The 23,911-nt window shown below is 37.8% G+C and overlaps 1 protein-coding gene across 3 annotated transcripts in view; it reads right to left on the bottom strand.

The window, feature by feature from the left end:
* The window catches only part of IGF2BP1 (insulin like growth factor 2 mRNA binding protein 1), a 68,818-nt gene that overhangs the window by 14,897 nt on the left and 30,010 nt on the right, over positions 1–23,911 (bottom strand). For 2 of the 3 annotated variants that reach the window (XM_051994749.1, XM_051994750.1), the window contains exons 3-8: positions 14,071–14,119; positions 12,135–12,186; positions 9,419–9,482; positions 6,510–6,791; positions 5,787–5,921; positions 3,314–3,436 (exon numbers count right to left, since the gene is read on the bottom strand). In XM_051994749.1, the coding sequence (XP_051850709.1) occupies positions 3,314–3,436; positions 5,787–5,921; positions 6,510–6,791; positions 9,419–9,482; positions 12,135–12,186; positions 14,071–14,119 (705 nt within the window). The remainder of the gene's footprint in view (positions 1–3,313; positions 3,437–5,786; positions 5,922–6,509; positions 6,792–9,418; positions 9,483–12,134; positions 12,187–14,070; positions 14,120–23,911) is intronic. The other variant, XM_051994751.1, reaches the window with a different exon arrangement.

Here is a 23,911-nt window from a genome sequence, read left to right as displayed (position 1 = left end):
AGTACTATACATTATAACTCCTAAGGCAAACAGCTTGTCCTATTTCTCAGGGTCAGCTTCCTTTTACTAAAATAATGGGAGAATAACCAGCCCAGACTCCCTGCAGCTCCAAGCTGCAAGTCAGAAGGACAAGAGCTTAACCAAAACCAAGTATTAAAATACTTGAGAGGGGTTTCTTGAAACCTAAGGGACTGCGAAAGGTCATCAACCCCCCTTACCCCCCAAGATTAGTATTAATCCTAACTGAAGTTAAGTTGCACTGGAATAGAAGTAAAAACAGATTATGGGTGGATAGTTTCACCCAAATAATCTACTGGGCTCCAGGCCTCTTTGGAAAAACAGGAAAAGCAAACTACTTTACCTATAGTTAAGGGTCTAGTGGTAGAAGAGACAAAGGAGAAAAGAGAGCATGATACTTTCAAAGAGAAAAATTAAGGTCCAATGCTCTCCCCTGAAAACCCCTCTCATCTTAGCAGAGTATATATTAGGAGACTTTATTATAATGCATGGTAGCAGAATACAAACAAGAATCCTTTATTCCTGCATCCTAAGTCTGGAGTTTTCCTAAGTCAAATGGTAGGGGATACAAAGGCCAATGCTGTGAAAGAAGACTCAATAAAGATAGAAGTTAGAGGGCATTAGAAAAATAGTTTACTCTCCTTCTATAAATGTTTTTCCTTGACAATAGAACATTCACAAATTTCAGCATTAGTAGGGGCCTCTGAGGCCTTCTGACCCAAATAATATCAGACAAAAATTCCCTCCTACAACATCAAAAAAAAAAAAAAAAATATTCAATCTCTAGTTGAAAAAATCCATTGATGTGGTCTCCTTACTACCTTCTGAAGCATTTCATTACATTTCTGGAAATCTCTATTAGGAACCTTTTTCTAAAATTAAACTTAAATCAAAATGTCTGACATTTCCACACATTGTCTTAATTTAACTTCCTGGGACCAAGGGGAACAAACAATCCTTCTTCCACATGAAACTTCACATGGAATTAGCCTGAAATGAGCCCTACAATCAAAGGAATGTATTGCATGGGGCAGGGGAGTAGGGGTGGGGGGAAGCTCGTTGGTCTGAATCCTAAGTCTACCACTATTAACATCATTTAACTTTAGAGCCTATTTCTCCATTTCTATAGACTGGTCTAGAAAATCACAATTTCCATTCAGGCTTCCCTTTCTGCTCTCTTTTAAAACATCTAAATATCCCTTGTTCTTTTAACTTTTTTTTTTTTTAATAAAAAAACCTGAATAAGTAAAAAAGAAAAACAGAAAAGGAATACAAAACAAAAATGAAACAGAAGAAAACATTGTCATGTGCGGAACATCAGGGAAGATTCGAAATATTTAACAATAAATTACCAGATCAAGAAAGCATATGTATTAAAAGAAGAAATTATATTCATGAGCATTTTTCTTTTCCTTTACTTCCTTGCAAATTGTTCTTTTGTTTTCTGCTGCTCAACTTTTTTACTTTATTCTTTTTTTCCTCTTCCCCCCCCCCCCCCCCGCCCAAGCATATTCAAATTGTTTTTTTCTTGCTTCTTGCAAAATATTCTCTTTGATCTAAGGGTTTTGAAATTTGGCAATAATGTTCCTATGTGTTTTCTACAAAGGATCTCTTTGACGTAGTGATAGATGGATTTTTTCTATTTCTAGCTTTCCTATCTTATTCTATCACTTCAGGACAATTTTCTTAGATTACTTATTGCATTACTGTGTCAGGGTACTTTTTTTGCTCATGACTTTCAGGTAGACCAAGTATTTTTATATTTTCTTTTCTTGATTTGTTCTCCAGATCTGTCATTCTTCTTATGTTTCACATCTCTTCTAATTTTTCATTCTTTATAATCTGTTTTGTTATTTCTTAGTGTCTCATAGCTTCACTGGCTTCCCCTTGCCCAATTCTAATTTTGAAAGTGTTATTTTCATCTTTAAGACTCTATTTTCTTTTCTAATTGGTGAGCTTTTTTTTCATAATTTTGTTTTTCTTGGATTAAAAAAAAATTTTCCCTCAATGTCTCTCATTTGATTTTTTACATTCTTTGAGTTCTTCTATAAATTCTGTCTGGACAAGGAGCCATTTCACATTATTCTTTCAGGTAGGAACTTTTTTTTTATTTTAGTGTCCTCTGCTGAAGATGCACCCCTATCTTTCCTATTCTTATAATATATTTCTATGGAGGGGAGAGGAGGATGTGTCTTTCTTCTTTGTCAGTTCATTTTTTAAATAAGAGTAAGCATCATTAATCCTAGGTTTGGAGAGATGGTGCCTCTGGCTTCACACCTCAGCTCTCCCCTCTGACCAGAAACCCCAAACTAAGAGCTTCCTCCATCAAGTGCCATCAGCTAGCAGCATCCCTGCCACTCTACTTCTACACTCAGGGATATGATGGTTCCTTCTTCCTCAGGGCCATGTCCCTGCAGCACAGCTAAACTGGGCATTCCTAATTAGCCCATGTTCACTCAGTCTTCCTGGACTCAGACTCTGACTCCACAAACAATCCAGGAGATGAAAGTTTCTGTGGATCTTGGAGGCTCCAGCCACACCCAGCTAGTTGTATCTGGAGGACCCCACTTCTGCCCCTAGTATTCTTGATTTTTTACCAGTCTATGTTTTCCCTGAGGAGCAAATTTATTCTATTTATGGGGGAAATCTATAGAGCTTGAAATTTACCAATCTACTTCCCCCCTTTTAACTAAAACTGCTTAGTTTTTCATTTCTTCAATATCCTGATAGTCTTTTACATCCCAGCTTCTTAAATTATAGTTCAAAACCTCACATGGGATCTCCTAATTGAATATGGGGGTTGTGAAATTATGACTTATTATCAACAAATGTTTGATTTGAATACATGTTTTATACACCTTATATGCATCTGGTCATATAAAAATTTCTCAGGTAAAAAGGGGTGGCAAATGGAAAAAGTTTAAGAAGCCTTGCTTTAGGTCTGCTGGACAAATGACAATGTTCTGTTTTGTTTTGTTTGATTTTTATTTTTCTTTTCTTTCTTTTTTCTATTCTTTTTTTTCTTATTTCATATTTAGTGCAATAAACTTTTAAAAAAAGAAGCTCTGCTTTAAAGAATGTGTTCCTAAGTCCCACCACTAACCCTTAACACAGTAGTTACATTGGAAAAAACTTCAGCTATTTTGTACACAAATACAAGCTCTTCCCCTAAAATGAACAAATACTATCTATTAATCAGAAAACCGTGTACAAAGAACTGAGAGAGATACATCCTCAAGGATGACACAACTCTTTTATTTCTCTATTTATGTTAAGAGCAATGAAAAAATCTTACGAAGAAATGGTGATTTTGGTCTCTGTATCCTGTTCCACTTTTTTCAGGTTTCGTCCTTCTTTGCCAATTAGACGTCCCACAAAATTATTGTGGGCCAGGATCTTCAGGGGAACCTCATCAGCTCTTGAGAGAAAAAAAGAATGAATAATAAATGAAAAGGCATTAACATTTACTATACGCTGTTAGGTGGTATAGTAGATGGAGTGTCCACCTTGGAGTAAATAAAGACATATTCCTGAGTTCAAATCTGGCCTCAGACACTGATTGTGTGACCCCAAATGACCCAAGGCACTTAACCCCAATTTCCTTATCTATCTATCTATATATGTACATATATATGTAAATGAATAAAAATTGGAAGAAAGGCGCGAAGGAAGAAGTAAATGGCAAACCATTGTAGCATCTTTACCAAGAAAACCCCAAATATTTTTCCATTTACTTTACAATTTACTAAAATAGGGTTATGGAGAATCAGACAAAATCAAAATGACTAAACAACAAAATGTGCAAAATTCTGGAGATACAAATTGAAAAATAAAGCAATACTTGCTCATATTCTAATAGGGGATGAAGGAACAGCACATAGGTGATTTTAACTACTAGTTCAATGATAAAAGAGTCCCTCATAATCCAACAGTGAGACTAGGTCATGATCTCCAAACTATTTATTTGCTCGCATCTTCAAGGCTCAATTCACAAACCACCTTCCCCATAGACTCTCTCCTAATGATGAGATTAGTAGCAGTCAGAGAGTTGTTAAAATCACCTTATGGTTGGCTCAAATGTTCTTCATGAAAGAATTCATGAAACCTCTGGATTATTAATTGGCAAAATGAAAGCTTATTGTTGGACAGGAAGCCAGTTTTGCTAAGAGAATGACTTCTATAGCAGCAAAGTCCTATTAGGGAAATGGAATCTGGCACTAAGAAGAGAATGTCTTCTCAGTGGGCAGAGTTCTAGCAGCTGAGCAAGCTGCTTGGGCATTCTGCAAAAACCGAGTTTAAAAACTATCCTTTAAAAGGAGTCTCGAGGTTTCAGGAAGCCAAGGTTCCAGGCCTAGATGCTTATCAGTATCCGGCCCAGATCTCCTATTGGAATTAACAACATTTCAAAAGGATGCTTTTTGACCAGGATTTCTAATTAAATCAAAGTGTCTGGCATCCCCAAAAGATAATTTATCGGGGGGGAGGGGGGGAGGGAGAGGAGGAGACTCCAAAAGGGATCACAGATCAAAAGGGAACACAGTTTCAGAGTAATAATCTTAAAGGGAATCATTTCCCTCCCCCTTCACTAATATCTTCCAAGTGAAAGTATTTTTTTCCTCCTCAAATCTTTCTAGAGCTCTATGTTTCAATCTCTTTTTATCTTCAATTAGAATATTAACAACTCACATTTATATTATAATTGACCATTGGCAAAATGCTTTATATATGTTACATCATTTGATTCAGCAAACTTGTTATCTAGCTGCTTACAACTCTCATTTTATAAAAGAAGAAAATGAGGCTCAGAAAAGTTACATGACTTTTCCAGAGTCACACATTTAGCAAGAGTATATTTCTTGAGTTCAATACTGTTTCATTTATGACTTGGTATGCACAGCATTTTGCATAAAGGATACACTTACATACATCTTAAACACAATTCCAAAGCTGAACTCATCCTTTCCCCCCCACAAATTCTCTCCCTTTCCAAATTTCACTATTAGCTCAAAGACAAATATAAAATCCTGTTTGGCATGTTCAAAGTCCTTTATGACCTGGCCACTCCTACATTTCCAATCTTCTTACACTTTATTCCTTTACATATATTCTGTAATTATACTAGACTTATGTTCTTTGCACAAGGCTAAATCTCTTTGCTCTATACTTTTCCACTAACTTTCCACCATGCCTGGCTTCCTCCTGGTCTCAACTAAAATCCCACTTTCCTCAAGAAGTCTTTCCTACTCCTTTTTGATGCTGATGTTTTTGTTCTCCTGATTATCTCCAACTTACCCTATATTTGTCTTTCTTTGTATATAATTGCGTTCATGCTGTGTGCACTATTAGATTATATATTCCTTTTTCTTTGTATCTTCAGGGATTAGAAAAGTGCCTGACAGCTTCATAATATTTGCTGACCAACTGACTCGAGCTATGGAATTACCCAAGAAAAGTGATTCTGTTGAACATCCCCTCAGACCCAGTGATTCAATTGGTCAACAACAGAAACAAAGGTCCAACATATACTAAAATAGTCATAGCATTTGCATTACTCTTCATAACACAGAAACAAAGGGAGTATCTTTCAATTAACTGCATGTTGACAATTGGGTGGGGGGCGGAGGGGGAAAGGAAAGCCTATGGTACCTGAAAAAGAGAATATTAAACAACTAGAAATGACATCCTAGAGGTACACATCGATGATAAGCATCATAGATCAGGATTAATGGACAATGATTTGGGAAATGAAAAGCAAGAGTAAGACTTACGTCTTGGTATCTTTTGCTTCTTTCTGCATGATTTCCAGAATCATCTTGCAAGCAGAAGAGCACCCTTCTGGAGTAGAATGAATGCTGATAGCCTTCTCGGCTGCTCCAGCATTCTCCTTTCGGTGAACATCAATTCTGAGGTAAAGTAAGAAATTATTATATTCTCCCAGGTGAGAGCTAGTTCTTATACTTGATCCAGAAAATGAAGTCCCTAAATGGGTACAAAGCCAAATTTAAAGCTGACCAGCACAGGGAGAAAGGCAAAGCATCAAGAACTTCATGATACTATGGAGACTCAAGTTAGAGTCATAGTATGCAAATTAAATTGGAAGACTGCTTATCAATAAAAATATGATCCAGCCTCTCTTCCCGTGAAGGAATGCCCAACCACTCTTATGTAATATGGGTCTTGGTTAGTGATGTCTTAGGAGATGGTGCCATACTTGATATTATTTACAATCATATAACTGCACATCTTCACCCAGTCATTGCCTGTCACCAGCCCCAACAAATTCCTTCCTCTTCATCTGATATTTATATAATGAGAGGAATAGGATTGGAAAACCCTAGCCCTCCAAAGAGGAAGACACAATATATCAGTGTAACTGAACTCACTTCTTGGAAATGAGGAATCAGATCTGTAATACCCATCCCTTTTACTTTCTTCCCTAAACCCAATATATGTATACCCTTATCCAAATGTCCAATCATATATATACTCACTTAGACTGGGTCTGTTTAGTAATGTTACGGATGGTGGCTCCTTCCTTGCCAATGATGGCACCCACATACTGAGTGGGTACTAGGAGCCTCAGGGGAATGTCAACTGGCTGTTGTTTGGAGGGAGCACCTGCCACCACAGGTGAGCCCTGGCGGGGCTGACCCCTGGAATTAAAGCCACCCCGGCGACCATTCTCAGGACCCTGAGCCATCTGCTCATCTGGGATGTAGGAGACCTTTAGTGAGTGGTTCTCCAGCTGGTGACCATTCAACTTCATGATGGCTCTGTGGGTATAGGAAAAAGACAGTTACCCATGTACCCGTCTACCTCAAAATAAAATTGAGAGTGTGTGCTCAATCTGTTTACTGTACTTGGTACTAATGAAATGCCATAATTGGAGAGCTCCTAGTCCAAAATTAATAATAAAGAAATATGATTCAGAATCTTAGGAGTTACCTAGTCTAAGTAGAGACCTGAAGAGAGTTCTAATTTCCCTTAAAGAAACAATATTTATCTTGATGCAGGGGGAAACACGACAGACATGTTAGTAACAAAGAAGGCATATTTAATTTTGAGAATTATATATGTAATGTTATGATTTGGCAGGGGAAAGAAAGCAAAGAGAATTAAATTAAAAAAAAAACTTCAGTACCAACAGTAATCACTAATCTGTCTAGAGTTCAGCTATGCTCAGAGAACACCAATAGAGAATTTTATACTTGAAAAAGATTGAGGAGATCATCTCCAATCATTCACTCAAACAACAAAAAATTGTTAAATTATTACAATGTGCAGCAAAAGCTGAGATAACTAGGGCTCAGAGTTCTAATTAATAGCATATTAATTACTGGAAAGTAAACACAAGCCACAAGTAAACACAATTCCCACATCCCTCCCTAGCAAAGTCCAAAAAGAGACAAGATACTAAAAATAGGGAACATAAAAGAGAAAGGCCATTTGGTAAACCTGAGATGGACCACTAATTAAGCAATCTTAACAATCAGTATAAACTAACAGTTTGGCATTATTTTGGACTAAGTATTACATATACTGAAGGGGGACAGGGAGCAAAGGGGTGATCAGTCAAAATTTTCCAAGGAAGATTTCTTAGGAACCACGAGTTCTGAAGGGCAGAGTCAACCAGGAGAAAGGACTCTCAAGACAAGTAGAATGAAAATATTTAAGAATAGCTTGTAACATTTGGTAGATCTGTAGGATAAGGCAAAGATACTATAGACTGGCTTAGCTATGTTAGTTACATGGTAGGGAGACTTTTGTACAATGTATCTCTTAGCAAGAACATGAAGAGAGAGGGAAAAGAATACCTTTGTCTTGCTCTTGTGTGAGCAAGAAAGCCATCAAGACATAAAAAGGAAATGGTAAAGAGAGAGCAAAACTTTGGAAGATGAGGAATTGAACTGAGCCACTGCTAGAGATTCTAAATGTCAGAGATTTAAAGTTTTTTAAAAGACAAACCTCTCCCTCTCCCTCCATCCCCCTAAATTTAAGAACTGGAAGAGACACCTTTAGTGAAAGCAATGATTCTACTACAGAGATATGATAATGTTGTGCTTCCTAAAAGAAAAGATATTGTTTTATAAAGAAAAGTCAACCCTACTTATGTAAAATGCTTATGACCTCTGGGAATGCCAGCTTTTCCCAAGGAGAGGAAATAAGTCCTCCTTTCAACCAACAGATGGAGCCATTGACCCAGCAAAGAACCCTTGGGGTGGACTATTTAGCAGCCAGGCTGAACTCCAGAGACCAGTTCGTTTTCTCTCAGTAGGCACCAATGCATCCTTGGAAACACCATCACTCTGGTCTTTAAAGCAGATTCCTATCAATAACCATGAGAGGTTTCAATTCCTTGCTTTACCTCTACTTCAGCTGGAAAACTGAAATCAATCTCCCACCCATCAGACTGGCTAATGACAAAAAAAAGAAAAAGGATAAATATTAGAGAGGATGTGGGAAAACTGGGGCACTAATGCATTGTTGACGTAGTTGTGAACTGATCCAACCATTCTGGAGAGTAATTTGAAACTATGTTAAAAGGCATAAGCTGTGTATGTAACCCTTTGATTCAGCTGTAACTCTACTAGGTCTATATCCCAAAGAGATTTAAAGGAGGGAGGGGAAAAGGGTTGAAGTAGAGAAAAAGCTATTTGTATGAAATATTTATAGTAGCTCTTATTATGGTAGGTAGGAATTGGAAATTGTGGTATATGATTAAAATAATATATTATTATGCTAAAAGAAATAACAAGCAGGATGATTTCAGAAAAAAAAAAACTGCAGAGATTTACATGAACTGATGCAGAGTGAAATGAGAAGAACCAAGAAAAATCTGTACACAGTAACAATATTGTATGAAGAACTGTGAATGACTTAGCTATTCTCAATAATACAATGATTCAAGACAATTCCAATGGATTCATGATGAAAAATCCTATCTGCCTCCCCAGAAAGAACTGATGATTTCTGCAAATGGACTAGTGCATCCTATTTTTCACTCTGAGTTTTCTTGCACAAAATTACTAATAAGTCTTACATGATTGCACATGTATAATCTATATCAGATTATTTAAGCTCAGGGAAAGGGCAGGGGAGGGAAGAACAGATAGAATTTGGAACTCAATGTTAAAAAATGTTTTTACATATAATTGAGGGAAAATATTACTTAAAACTAAAAAAAGGAAAGAAAACTGGGGTCACTCTCAAGAGAGGTTAGTGATTTATATATTACCATTATTACACATATTTTTGTACAATCCTTTTAAGATTTTCAAACTGTATGAACTCTCCTCACACCAATCCAGAGACACAAAATACACAAGTTAATATGGTTCTCTTTAATGTACCCCCAACCTCCAAGCCTCCCTCAGTACTGTGCATCTCCCAGCTAACTCACTGCCTGGTCTGCTCCCGGTTGGAATAGGTAACATTCACCACTGCAGTCTCGCTCTCGGTGTTCACTAGAGGAGAAAATATAAGCCAGATTCAGAGCTAGGGAGTCACCTTTTCCCCACCTCCACTCCCTTCCCAAGGCTTAAAAAATCCCATAATTCTTTTTAAGAGAGACAGAACTATATCACAAAAGCTTCCCAAAGTGAAAGCTAACTGGCCAAAGTCACAATTGTTAATGCCACCAAACCCATCTTTTCCAAGAGATATGTGTACAAATTTACACTCTGCCCAGTTTTTTTTTTTTTCAGTTTTCTTTCTAATTTCATCATTGTAGGCAAATTAAGTGATATATCCGTCAGGTATGGAAATATTAAGGAAAAATCTAATCCTCTCGAACCAAATCTTCAAAACTTATTCTATCTCATATCCTGAAATACTGAATGACCCCACCTATGTAGATAGAAACATGAAACTCATTTGATTAAAAAAAGAGACCTGAGTTCCTGGGAGGCATCCAAATAGAGGGCGGGCAAACTATAGCCCTTGGCCAGCCTACTCCCTGTTTTTGTACAGCCCAGAATGCTAAAAATGTTTTTTTAACTTAAAACCCTTTTATTCTATTTTTAAATGTAAATAATCCATTTTTACCTACAAAAACAGGCGGACCAACTCCAGTGCCAACTACAGCTAGAAATCTCCAACTCTCCTAGTGAAACTCATTGCAGGCTCTTCAAGTCACCTGCTTAACCCTGCTTGTCTAGTCAAGCCCAAAGTGATTTGTTAGTACAGGCTGTGAACAATGTTGGGCAGCATGATTATTCTATGATGTGAGTTTCATCCTGGTATTTATGATAAAGGCTTAGTTGCAGGAAGAGAGTTCCAGACAGCATCTGGTCCACCCCCCTGCTTTCAAGCAAGTGGAATGTATGACCTATGCTGGGCAGGTCTCTTAGGTCTAATAGGACTGCCTATTCTCTTCAATTAGATCTCTGAGGAACTTACTTATAAAGAAGGTATCCATTCTAGTGTCTTCTTTCTTTGACAATATCTAACTTAGGGTCACAGAATTGAAAAAAAAATTTCAGACATCCCAAGACCAATCTTTTCTGATAAAGAGGAGAAAACTGAAGTTCTAAAACCTTGCAAGTTCCTCTTTGCAGAATCTTTGGGCAGAGGCTAGAAAACCATCTGTCAGGCACATTATAGAGGAGAGACTTTTCACATGTAGGTGGAACTAGATGACCACCAAGATAATTTCCAACTTTCAAATTCTGTGATTCTATGACACCCCTCCCCACATAAATACACAATTCCATAAAGATTAATGGGTTTGGGTGGATATAAGTAAATAAGATACCTTCCTTGTTCTCAAGGAGTTTACAATCTGGTAATCTCTCACATATGTGAAGATGTTTTAATATAATAAACTAGCTCATATTTTAATTAAATCACCTGATGGCAGTTCCAACTTTCAGGCAGTTTCCAGTTATAAATTATGCCAGGGACACTGAAATAGGATGCATATTCCAGAAACATATATGTTGTTCTTTTCTCCCATCAACTTTCATTACATTTATTTCTGATATTTAGGTCATCAGTCTCTGGTAAGCTCCCCAGGTTTTGTATTCCCTCTTTGTTTGTTTGTTTGTTTTTTAATGGAAGTATAGTGACCCAAACTGGCCACAGCCTATGGCTGCATGTTTAACATCAAAGAGCAAATGAACACCCCATACTTCTTTGCTTTACATGTCTGAAATTCACATAATATTAATTAGAACACTTCATAAGAATTGCACATGTTTAACATATATTGGACTACTTGCTTTTAGGAGAGGGAAGAGGAGGAAGGTGAAAGGGAGGGGAAAAATTGGAACAAGATTTTGCAAGGATGAATATTGAAAATTACCTTTGCATAGGTTTTGAAAATAAAAATCTCTTTAATAAAAAAAACTTTGAAAAATAAATCATTTTTGACTCTTATAAATACTCAAATTAACTACAAAGTACTTATGAAGGAAGAAGCTATTTTATCTGAAGAAAGTACTGATAAATAAAAGCATGTATACTATGATTTTGCATATATGTACATATATATCTGTATATAAACATATGCATATATACACATATATGTCTAATGGTAGCCATCTCTAGAGTGGACAAGGGAAAAAGGAAAAAGAAATTTCCATGATAATTGTTTATGTTTTATTTCATGAATTAAAAATAAAATAAAGGAAAAAAAAGAACACTCTTCATAGAAACCAAAGAGAGGAAAATAATTTCAAAGATCATCCAATCTAGGGTTAACTTTATCTGGGCTTGGTGGATTTGTTAAAAAATATTTCGTTCTACTTCAGAATAATTGGTTGCCTTTGCAATTCTATTCATATTTTATTTTATGCGTTTAAAAGCCTTACTCTGTGAGAAGACTCATAAACCAGATTGCCAAAGGAGTTCTGTTCTAATCTAATTCTCTCATTTTATACTAGAAAATGAAGATCAGAAAGAAATGACTTTCCCAAGGTCTCCTAGTAAGTTTCATGGCAGGACCAAAACTTGTTTCCAAGTCACCTCTCAACCTGAGTCTCTTGTTCCTATTTTCATCAACTTTCAAAATGATCTTTTTAGTGAAATGTATAAATATTCTTGTGGGTACTGAAGAGCCAGTTGATTTCTCAGCCCCTCTAAGGCCCACAGTAATTTTTTTGGTCTCAGTCTCTTACCTTGTTCGCAACTCTCCACTGTGCCATACTGAGCCAGCAGGCTGTCCAACACCTGTAAAAGCACAGAAAAGCTCCATGGTTCTTACCGTCCCAGTCTTCTACATGCTTCATTTCAATTAACTGAACAAATATTTGAGACCCTACTTTGTGCTAAGCACTGTGCCAGGCACTGGTAAGAGATTCAAAAACAAAAACTAAACAGTCATTATCCTCACGATGCTTGCATTCTCCATGGGGCTCTACATTTCTGAAAGTTCCTGCTCTTACTTAAGAGTAGGACCTCTCCCAGAGGGCACTGAAAAATATTCAGAGAGTCTTGAAGAACTACACTGGGCATGGGAGGAGGATTTGGAATAATAATAATGATGATGATGATGATAATTTTATATAGTGGCTACTATGTGTCAGACACTATTTTAGCACTTTGCAATTATTATCTTATTGCTCTTCACAACAACTCTGCTGCAAGGTGCTGTTTTTATGCTTATTTTACATAGGAGGATACTGAGTCAGAAGTAAATAACTCACTCAGGATCACAAAACTAATAAGTGTTTGAGGCTAAATTTGATTTCCTATTCCAGTGCTCTACCCACAGCTGCCTTAGAGTCTATAACCTTTTGACAGTGAGGGCAAAAAGAAGCAGGAAGGGAGGGAAAAAAAAAAAGAACATCTGGATATTATAGTCTACCCACTGGCCTAGGTGACAGGCCTAACCAGTTGGAGAGAAGTCATCCCATTCTTGTTTTAGTCCCTAGAGAGCAAAGCTGTGATGAAAACTGGTGGTTTTCCGACCTGTATCGCCTCCAAAAATGTGGAGACACATGATTTGACAAAGCTTGCTGGCCATATTTGTATGTATGACTCATCCCAGCTGGAAATACTTTTGCAAAAAAGCAACACATATATCTCTGGTATATGAATCCTATTTCATGGTTGCTGGCAAAATCTACAACTGGAAACTGCGTGAAGGTAGGAAAAGGCATCTTTCTTTCATCTGAATTTGCACCACAAGCTAGTACAGGACTCTCTTTCCCAATAACAATGGAGATTCAGATTACAGGAATACACTCATTAGGTACTGGTTGAACCAGATGACTTTTAAAGTCACTTTCAATTCTAAATCTATGATTTAATGCCAAGAAGGAGCTTCAGGGCATATGAGGAAGAAATGAGCAAACCTACTTGTGTACACTGCCACAGAGAAAGCTACTGACTTTACAATCAAGGGAACACAGAGTGATGGTTATGAAAAGATAAGTTCTGGTGGTGGTGATCAGGTCTGGAGAGTTTACTCCCTAGGCCAATTTTCTGCCACTTTCAATGCTCCCAGGTGTGATGTTCACTTCATAAGCTCACTAGGTCATTTGCAACCCTCTCACCACTAGGAGAGTCAGAAGACGATTAATGAGGAGTTAGGTGGTACAATGGATAGAGTGCTGAGCCTAGAGTCAGGAAAAGCTGAGATTTAATCGAGCCTCAGGCACTTAGTAGTTTGTATAACCTGTTTTTGCCTTAATTTCCTAATTGTAAAGTAGATCCCTACTTTACAACAACAGTGCCTATTTCCCAAGGTTGTTGTGAAGATAAAGTGTATATAGTACTTAGCACAGTACCTGGCACATAGTAAGTACTATTTAAATGCCAGTAACCAAGATGATGACATTGATGATGAAAACTGAACCCTATTGTGGGAAAGAGGCTCAGAATCTGCTTCAGGTTCTATAATGAAAAACCTTTCCCCCCCCCCCCAACCCCCTTAACTATCATTCTTTTCCCTACCTATGAAGTAGCAGCTGGGAATACCGCCCGTATTCAAATCTACAGCCTTTGAATGGCATGTGCTTTCTTTCTATATATTTCCCAGAAATCTGTCTTCTCAATAAAGCAGCTGCTCTTCCTCCTCCTCATTTTGAGGATCCCCTGAAGGGCACTTACCTCCCATCGAAGCTGGGGTGGGATATTTCGGATCTGAATTTTACGGCTCCTGAAATGGAAAGAAAAAGTGGTCATTCATTCATGCCAGACCATTATCTAGATGCCAGGATAACCAATGGCATTGCCATTAAAATTCTTCTTGACTTCAACATCAACTTCATTTTTAAAATATCTCCTCCTTTTCTCCTTACTTAGTAGGGAATCACTGAGCCAAATTATAAAAAGCACACAAAAAATAAAAGTGAATCAAACCAACTAATATCAAAAATATCCAACAGTGTATTTAATATTGTTCATCCCCTAGTTTCCCACCTCTGGAAGTCAGAGACGGGTGTTGCCTTTTTCCAACTTTTTTTTTTTTTTTGTGGGCCAGCCAAGCTTGGTCTTGATAATTATATCTTTCAGTTCCATCTTTTTGTTCTTTCCAATTACTGCTATGGCATTGCCATTTCTAATAACCACAATAACCACAGACATACACATGGATACCTTAATCCCCATCTCTCAAGCCTAACCTACTCACAGTTACTTCTCAAAGGCTAACAAAGTCACTACCCCAAACTTTTTATAGTGACAACACAGTGTGGTGGTAGAAAGTACCCAGTTGGGAATCTGAAAGTCTTGAGTTCAAATCCAGAATCATTACTGTACAACTCTAGCCAAATCACAAACTCTATCTGTAAATTGTTGTGGTTGGATTAAATCCAAAAGGTCCCTTTCAATTCTAAATTGATCAGATCTCAGTGCTGAGATTAAAAGGTTTGAGTAATTGAGGAAAAGAAAGGGGTCCCGTGTAGAATCTCTCTACTTTTCTATGACCAGATTATCAATAGTAGTTTTACAGATTTAGGGAATCAAACAAAACATAAGAATGGAGCTTATGTTCCCCACCCACCCAGCCACCCACTTACCCTTCTGCTGCTTGGAAATTTACTACTTTCCACCATTCCCACCCTACTCTTTTCTCTATCAACATTCAAAATGTCAAGAGAATGCAAACTTTTGTTTTGTTTTTCACCACACTTCTTCTCCCCATTGAGCTCATAGTATGTGCTTAATATGATATAATGTCTTCATTTTAGAAACAAGGAAACGGAGTCCCAGAGAGCTTAACTTTCTTGATGACATGAGTAGGTAAAGTCGACACTAATCAGTGCAATGAATGCATAGGTTGCCAGCCTTATATATTGGATAAATTACTTCAGCTGATCAAATGTTTGCATAACTAACTTTTTAGATTCTTTATGTCCTTTCATTTTGAACGCCTTAAACTCAGGAACCATGCTTGTTCCTACAATATCTAAAGGCTCAAGAACCAAAAGATCCCCGCCTTGTTGAAGTCATTTACCATCTCTCTCAATTTCCAAACATGGCAATCTTCTCTAGCTTCTGTTAGAAGTGAAAGTAAAGGTCAGAATCACTTTGGACTGGGGCAGTTAGGTGGTGCAGTGCGCAGTAAATAGAGCATCAGCCCTGAAGTCAGGAGGACCTGAGTTCAAACCTGGCCTCAGACACTTAACACTTCCTGGCTGTGTGACCCTGGGCAAGTCACTTAACCCCAACTGCCTCAAGGGGAAAAAAAAAGAATCAATTTGGCCTTTCATCAAAGGAAGTTAGTAATGAAGCCCACTTTGAGAGGGAACAACAGAACTCAGTGATTTGGGGAAGAGAAGCAGAAGATAGCAATGCTTGTCTTGTGGCTAGATCTTGTTAATTTTGTTAATGTACAAAGAGGCCAAGATCACAGACTTTGAATATCTAGCAGAAAATGTGCTGAATTTATAGTTAAAAAAATTTGGAGCCACTATTACCTTATTATGCCTCAGTTTTCTCATGTGTAAAATGGAGAAGCTATTCTAGAATGGCCTCTTAAATCCCTCCAAGCTCTAATATATGATGCCATAAGCTTGAAGAAACCTCTCAACATCACAGAGAAAGTCCTTTCAGAGCTATAGAGTGCACTCAGTGAACTCAGCTCCTGCCCAAGTCCCATGCCTTTGGTATTAAAAAGAAGAGAAAGGGAAAAGATTCTGAAAGACTCACTGCTGAAAAATGATGGAGAAATTACATTATTATCATAGGGGGAAGAAAGCAAAAGAAATCATTTGGTCATCAAATCAACCCCACATTCCCTGACTAGAAAGTGTCCATCAGTTTGCCCTATGAAGTCCAAAGCATTCTTCTCTGTGTGTTGTCTTTCCTCAGAAAATGTAACTTGTGGAGGGTAAGGAGGACCTAGCTGGCTTACAAGTATACCTCCAGGACTCAGCAACAGAACCCACCACAACTAGAATGCTGGCCCCAAGGCAATTTGCTTTTTATGTCCAGAAGAGCCCCAAAGCCTGGGAAATTCACAGCAGCTAAGAGAAAATGGGGCCGTAACCACCACCCAAATCTTCTGGAGTTTCCTTATCTGGAAAAAGACAATCTTTCATCCAGCTTTAACATGGCTAGGTCAATACTCCATATAATCAAAGATCAGAGAAATAGGAGAAAGACTCTTATGCACAAATATATTCATAACAGTTCTTTCTATAGTGGCAAAGACCTAGAAAGGGAAAATACTCAATAAAGTACGATATATAAATGTAATCAAATATTATTGTGAAAGGATTACTTCTGAGAATCCTGGGTAAGAATCATGTGAAATGATGCATAATATAGTAAACAGAATCAAGAGAACAAATGGTAGCATTATATGGTAACAAAACAAAACATTGAAAGACTCAAATCTAACCAATGGAATAAATCACAATTCCAGAGGACCTTACCCCATTTCTTGATAGATAGATTCAAGAAGAAAAAATTATATATACAAGGGGAAAATGAAAACTTTACTAAATATAAGAGCCAAAATACCTGAGGTCTTTTCCATCATTTAATTTATGATCCTGTAACTCAAACACAGTATTCTGCACAAAACAGTACTTAAATATTAAGTAAATGGAACCGAGTTGTTCCTGAGGTAAATTGTGCCTGCAGTGGAAGGTGCCTTTGATTACATACATCCAATCACTTCATTTTGCAAGACTGAGGGCCAGAGAAAGAAAGCCACTCATCCAATAATCACATGAAAGAGTTAGAGATAGGGTCAAGACTGGAACCTAGAAATTGTGATTCTCCAAGCATTCCTGTAAGTCTACCCTAGCTTACCTAGGTGCCTAAATAGCAATGACTCTCTCCAAATTCTTTAAATTGTTTCTCCCAGGACCCGGCCCCATTACGAGGTCTCACTTGGGTCTCAGAAATATCCCCAGCCAGGACCCAGAGTTCTTCACCTTCCCTAGAAATTTAAATAGGGACAAAATCACACAAACTGTTATCCTTTGTCTAAACATGTCAAAGGTCACACAGGGATCCATTTGTTCCCTCCTCACTCCCTCTAGGGATTTTCTCTTGTGGTAGGTTAGTAAAGAGGGTGGGGGAGGGGGAAACAGGGTGGGTAGAGACATGGAAAGGTGTGGATACGAGGAGGTAAGGCTGTGGTGAAATCAAATCTCTTCTTGGGATGTTAATTCACATCCTGAAAGCAATGGCATAGAGATTGTCTGGAATGTCAGGAATGTCCCAGTTCCCTGGAAGGGGGGGGGTGGGAGAACAGAACAACCCAACCAATGAAAGAACCCAAACCCTCCCCTCACCCATTCTGATAGGCAGGGCCCCTCCCACCCCTCCTGGATACACACGGAGCCCTGATAACACATTCTCAGTATCTCCACTATGAATTTTCAGTTCTCCCCTCCAACATCAGCAAACAGGAAAGTCCAGACCCAAACCCTTTCCCTCCAAAATAAAAACCTTAAATCACAAAAAGTGGAAAGGGAAGGCCAGCAAACCTCACAGGCCCACAGGGCTTGTGGGAGTCAGTAAATTAGTGAAGGTTAGGTAAGAGACAACCTCCATCTCTAAAGAGTGAAGGTTACAAAAGCAATAAAACACTGTAGTAATATTATGAGGGAAAAGCAAGTCAACATTACAACCCTAAGCTCTCTCAGCTTTCTCTTATTTCAATTACAATATATTAGGGATGCTCTAAGAACCAATCAGTGTGAATTGACAAACATTCAGGGGCTAGGGTCAGATTTTGATTTTTTTCAGGTTCTTCCCAAGCTGGATACCTCAGGCTATGAGCAAGTAAATCAGTGCCTGGAATTTGGCAGTCAAGAGAATCCAGGAGGAAGCTTCAAGATGGACTCCAGGTGTGGGTAATGAGAGAGGTAAAGAGCTCTGGAGTGGGAGGAATCAAGCAGGAGAGCTGGGTTCCACTTTATGGAGCTACCATCACTACCCTTTTAATTCTTTTGCTCTGTTTCATCACTTATAAGAATGAGTGGGTTGGAGAGTCAATATGCTAGAAGAGTCCTTCTAGCATGACAATGAATTCTATAAGTGTGTGCTACTTTTGGTGTTTTTTTTTTTTTTGGCTACAATCAATGAACAAATAAACCAAAAGAAACAACAAAATGTGAAAAACCAAAATGCATATTTGAAGGAGCTTGTAGAATTCTACAATTCTACACCTCAGAGGTTTTTTGTTTTGTTTTGTTTTGTTTTTTTGGCTTTTACTCATGTCTAATTGCTAGAAGAGGACACCACTGGGGTAATCTAATTCAACCTCAAGATTTAGATATATCCCCTATCACACTGTCTGGTAGATAGTGGATGCTTAATAAATGGATTTTCATTTCCCCTTCCTCTCCTTTATTTTGTTTGGTGTTTTGTTGCTGTTGTCTACTTTGTTTGTTTGCTGCTGTTGTTGGGGAGGGAAGGGAGTCAGGATTAAATTACTGGTCCAGTGTCACATAATTAGTGAGTGTCTAAGGCTGAATTTGAATTTAGGTCCTCCTGACTCCAGGGCTGGGTCTATTCATTGCACCACCTCACTGCCCCTTCCTCCCCTTTACTTTAGAAAAGAGAGGCTCAGATATTTTAAATGATTGGGAGCCCCCGAACACAGTGATAGTCAGTAATGGGGCAGATTCTTTTGAGTCCAGATTCTGCTGCCTTTCTCTGTGTATAGCGGTCACATATACGGCTCTGGAATGTTCCCCAGAGTGGAAGGGGACTGAACTACATCCATTCTACATATTCATTGTGCCCCTCCAATCGCAGGCTGAGAGAAGTTAGGGTGAGAGATGCATGATGACAGTTCTTTGGGGGAAAATATGGTGGGGAGGAGTAGGTAGAGAAGCTTCCCTTTTCCTTTGGAAGGTAAGAACTAGGAAACCCAAGCACAGCTTTTAACCAGTGAAACAGATTTTTCTAAAGCAGGATGGCTTAAAAGACATGAGGCTTACAGAATTGAGAACAGAGAAGGAGAAAGTCTCAAGAGCTGGCAACCAGGGGAAAGTGCACCAGGTAACACTGACTTCATTTTTTTGCTCCTTGCACATTTCTAGCACAGTGACAAATCATCAATTTGGAAAGAAAGGTTATTCTGAAATTGTGTAAAGCCTGAGATGCAATTGTGTTCCTTTCAAGTATGGAAGAGCCCTGTGTTAGATTACGTGAGGTTTAATCTATTAAGTAATGTGACTCTCCAAGGAAGGAAGGTGACTTCTAGCTCTGATATTCTATGTGCTCTTATCCTGAATAAATATAGTGACTCAAACTAGACTAATGAACTAGACTCAGTGTTGCCATGGGAGAGGTCCTCATTCCCTGTATAAAATAAGTAACTCCCATGTAAAACAATGTATAACTCCCATGTACAACAAATGAGTATGGCTCAAAGTGCTTAAAAATGTTGCTTTCCTATAGGTTAAACATTCCCCCAAAATCTCCTTTACATTAACTTGCTTTGCAAGCTACACATTTTTCCACAGTTCGTTCAAAGGTATCTCTCAAGGTTGGAATGATCACATACTCGACTTAGTGGGTCTTAAGCAATTGGCCTTTACTGAAATAATCTTGTTTTATCATCAAAGGCTCTGGTTGCAGTTGGCTGGTAAGAAAATGGGGGGCGGGGGTGAGGAGGGGAAGAGTAGAATGGTGTTTAGAATGCATGGAGGGGGAGGGGCAGCTGCTCAGGACACCTGTCCTTTCTTACTAGGCTGGGGCCTCCTGAAAGGGCAGAGTGCACACCTGACAGCTAGCTAGTATTTCTGGAGAAGTTAGAAACTCCCTCCCCCTCCATGCTTAAAAAAGAATGTCACTTTTCTAAGCTCCTCTTGCTCGTACTTTTCACTCATCCCCTAAAAGGGGTCATTGTAAATTAAGAATCACTCCATCCTTCTCCTTAGGGAAAAATGAAGTCCCCAATCAGGTCAGGACCAATCAAATACCAAGAATCAGACCATCAAATCTCAGTTTTTTCCAAACACAGAATCATCAAAGTATATGCTCGTCCAGTTGAGCAGTACTAGTTCAGCCACTTATGGTGTGACCTTGGATAAAGCATGATGTTACCACTCAATTTCAGTTTCTTCAACTGTAAAATAATGCTCCTGATCTATAAGACTTCATCATATTTTAGGCAGAAACTCTAATGATCTGGGTACAAATCCAGGTTACTCCAAAATAGCACCCAACTGATCCTTCCCATGGTGCTTAGGACACTTTGGGATCTTTTGACATTCCCCCATCTTCTGTCTCTCCTTCCTTACTGACTAAGCATTCCTTATCTGTCATCTAATAACTTCCAGATCTTCATAGTCCTCTTTATTTCTTCCTTTCAAGCATCAATCATCTAAGCCACACATCCACCAGGTAATTTACACCATAGCATTTCAATGTCAGTACAAGCAGTTGTCTAAGAAAAATGGACTATTCCACAGATTTTTCCATAAAGTGATTTTTACATAACACAAATGTGTCCCACTCATTTCACTTAGCTAATATAACAAAAGTATAGGCAAAATACTTTTTTGTTCAAATTCTAAAATGTACTAAAATACAGACATATTCAATATTGTACATGATAATAAGCAGAATTAGGAAATCAAAGGTAAATTTTATGATAAAGTATGCACTGTACTGTAAAGTTAATTTAAGTGTGCACTATGTTGCCCCTTCCCCACCCCCTGCACCTAGTTTTATCACTAAGTAGTTGACTGCACAACGTTTTTGTATGAAGCTATCTAGAGATGTTTGGATAGTGGCTCTCTTTTGTTCCTCATATCTGATAGCAAGCAATATTATCTTCAACTAGTCTTTGAACTTTTAAAATTTTTAATGCATTTGGACCCATCTTTTCAATGCTAGAAAAAAAGCATTTTCACTCAAATGGTATAAAATGCTTCTGCCAAATGTTTCACTGTTTCAAACCTTTTTACTTCAAGCCTTTCTAGTTCAACCTCGAGTTCAGAAGCTGCTCTTTCTTCTGCAATCTTTGCAGCTAGCAGCTCAATCAGATCCTCCTTAGCTAATTCTTCTCCAAGAAACTCAATCAACTCCTCCATTTCTAGCTCCAATTCTTGTGCTAATTTTACAATCTTGTAACTCACTTTCACCTTTGTCAAATCCACAACGGCTATTACATCTTCCCAATATTCTGGATTGCATGGGAATTATTGTAGGACTTCCAGAAATCTCTCAATTTCAAATCCTTATATGCATTCAAAGCTGAAATTGCCAGGGCAAATATAGTGCATAAATAATAGTGACTCCGCAATCCATAGGTTGTAATAATGAAGTAGTATTAGTTGGAAGTAAACTACTTTTACATTTTCATTAAAATCATTCAAATGGGAAACCAGGGGCATTATCCAAAATAAATAAAATTTTAAAAGGAATTAATTATCATTACAAAATTTCTAATATAGGGAAAGAAACAATGCATAAATCATTATTCGAAGCTGATGATGATTATCCAAGTTTGTTGTTTTGTTTTATTTTGGTGGTGTTTAGTCATTTTTTCATTAAAATTTCATGACCCCTTTGGCACGGTTTTCTTGCCAAAGATATTGGAGTGGTTTACCATTTTCTACTCCAGCTCATTTTACAGATGAGGAAACTGAGGCAAATAGCATCCCACAGGCAAAAAGTGAATGAAGCCAGATTTGAATTCAAGTCCTCCTAACTCCAGTCCTAGCACCCAATTCACTGTGCTGCCAGCTGTCCCATCCATTTCTTAGGATTCTCAAAATAATACACAAGTACCACGGCTTTGATGATTCCTTTCAATGCTCTGCGATTTTCTGATTGGTGTATAAGAACAGATTTCAATTTGCAAGTCCCAAATGCACTCCCTCCAAACAGAAGCTTTTTGAAGCTTTTCCCCTGTTTTTAGATTCAAGATGGCATTCTTAGATAAAATAGACCAGTTTCATCTACATTAAAAATTTACTCTGGCAAGTAGGGGAACTTCATCTAATTTTTTTTTTTTTCCAGGAACCCTGGTTACTACTTCTTTGCTGCTTCAGTAATTTCACTGGCAACCTCTGACATTTGCACATTATGAAATCCTGCATGATTTTTAAATCATGCAAACCAACTATTGCTTACTGTAAATACCCTTGTTCCTTCAGGGCACTTTTCCTTCAAATCTTCAAAGAGGCTTCAGGCCTTGGCTTGAATTGTCATCAAACTTGAAGAAATATTCTTCTGAGTCTGGTCTCCTATCCACATAATTAATTATTTCTCCATCTCAAGAATGGCACCTTCTCTTTGCTTCAATAGATAAGTTGACTTCATGCAAATTCTATGTTTTACATGCTTCTTTGTCCAGGAAGCATTCTTTATTATGGTGTTCACAGTCAACTCTACAAGTCTAAGTTCATGTGCTCTAAATGATGATTTTTCTCTTTCTTCATATTTTCTAATTATTTTCATTTTCATTTCCAAATCTAGTGGCTTATGCTTATGTTTCGCTTTCCACCTCAAGAGCATGTGTGCCATCACCCTTGAATCACTACTGAACACGGAGAGGTACAGCACCATTCGCTGTTGGTAGACATATGGGAACTGACCTACAACTGCTTCTCAACTTTCCATTACCATTTTCACAAGTCATACAGTGTCTTATCATACAATATCTACTTTGCATAAGGAATTTTCATAATTTTTTTTGGAATGCAAACTTCTTTTAGAATTTTTTATTGAAACTTTTTTATTTTCAAAACATATGCAAGGATAATTTTTCACCACTGACCCTTGCAAAACCTTGTGTTCCAATTTTTCCCAGTTCCTCCCACTCCCTCTCTCCTAGATGGCAAGTAATCCAATACATGTTAAACATGGTAAAAAGTATATGTAAATCCAATATAGGCATACATATTTACACAATTATCTTGCTGCACAAGCTAAATCAGAAAAAGGGGAAAAATGAGAAAGAAAATAAAATTCAAGCAAACAACAACAAAAGAAGTGAAAATGCTATGTTGTGATCCACAATCAGTTCCCATAGTCATCTCTCTAGGTGCAGATGATTCTCATGATCACAAAATTATTGAATTGGCCTGAATTGTCTCATTTTCGAGATATCAGAATTGATCATCATATAATCTTGCCATTGTCATGTACAATGAAATCCTGGTTCTGCTCATTTCACTTAGCATCAGTTCATGTAACTCTCTCCAGCCTCTCAGAAATCATCCTGCTGATCGTTTCTTAAAGAACAATAATACAGAATTTTTTAAGTTAAATTTGTGCAATGTGAATTTATGTAAAGTAAGAACTGTTTATATGTCCAAAATTCAAATCTTCCACACCTTCTTCAGGTTTCCTATTTGTTCTAAGGACACCACTTCCCAATTTACTTAATCATCTAAGGCTTGCCTGCTCAGGGTCATTCCCCTCTTCCTCAGCACCTTCCATTCAACCAATTACCAAATCTTAGTCAGTTGACCTCCCCACTTCAAGCATAACCCTCCTCCCTTTGTCTTCACTCTTACTCAGCCAA

Source organism: Antechinus flavipes, chromosome 4, assembly GCF_016432865.1.
Source record: "Antechinus flavipes isolate AdamAnt ecotype Samford, QLD, Australia chromosome 4, AdamAnt_v2, whole genome shotgun sequence".
Taxonomy (NCBI): Eukaryota; Metazoa; Chordata; class Mammalia; order Dasyuromorphia; family Dasyuridae; genus Antechinus; species Antechinus flavipes.
Note: the sequence above shows the minus strand (reverse complement) of the source record. Positions and strands in the feature narration are given on the sequence as shown.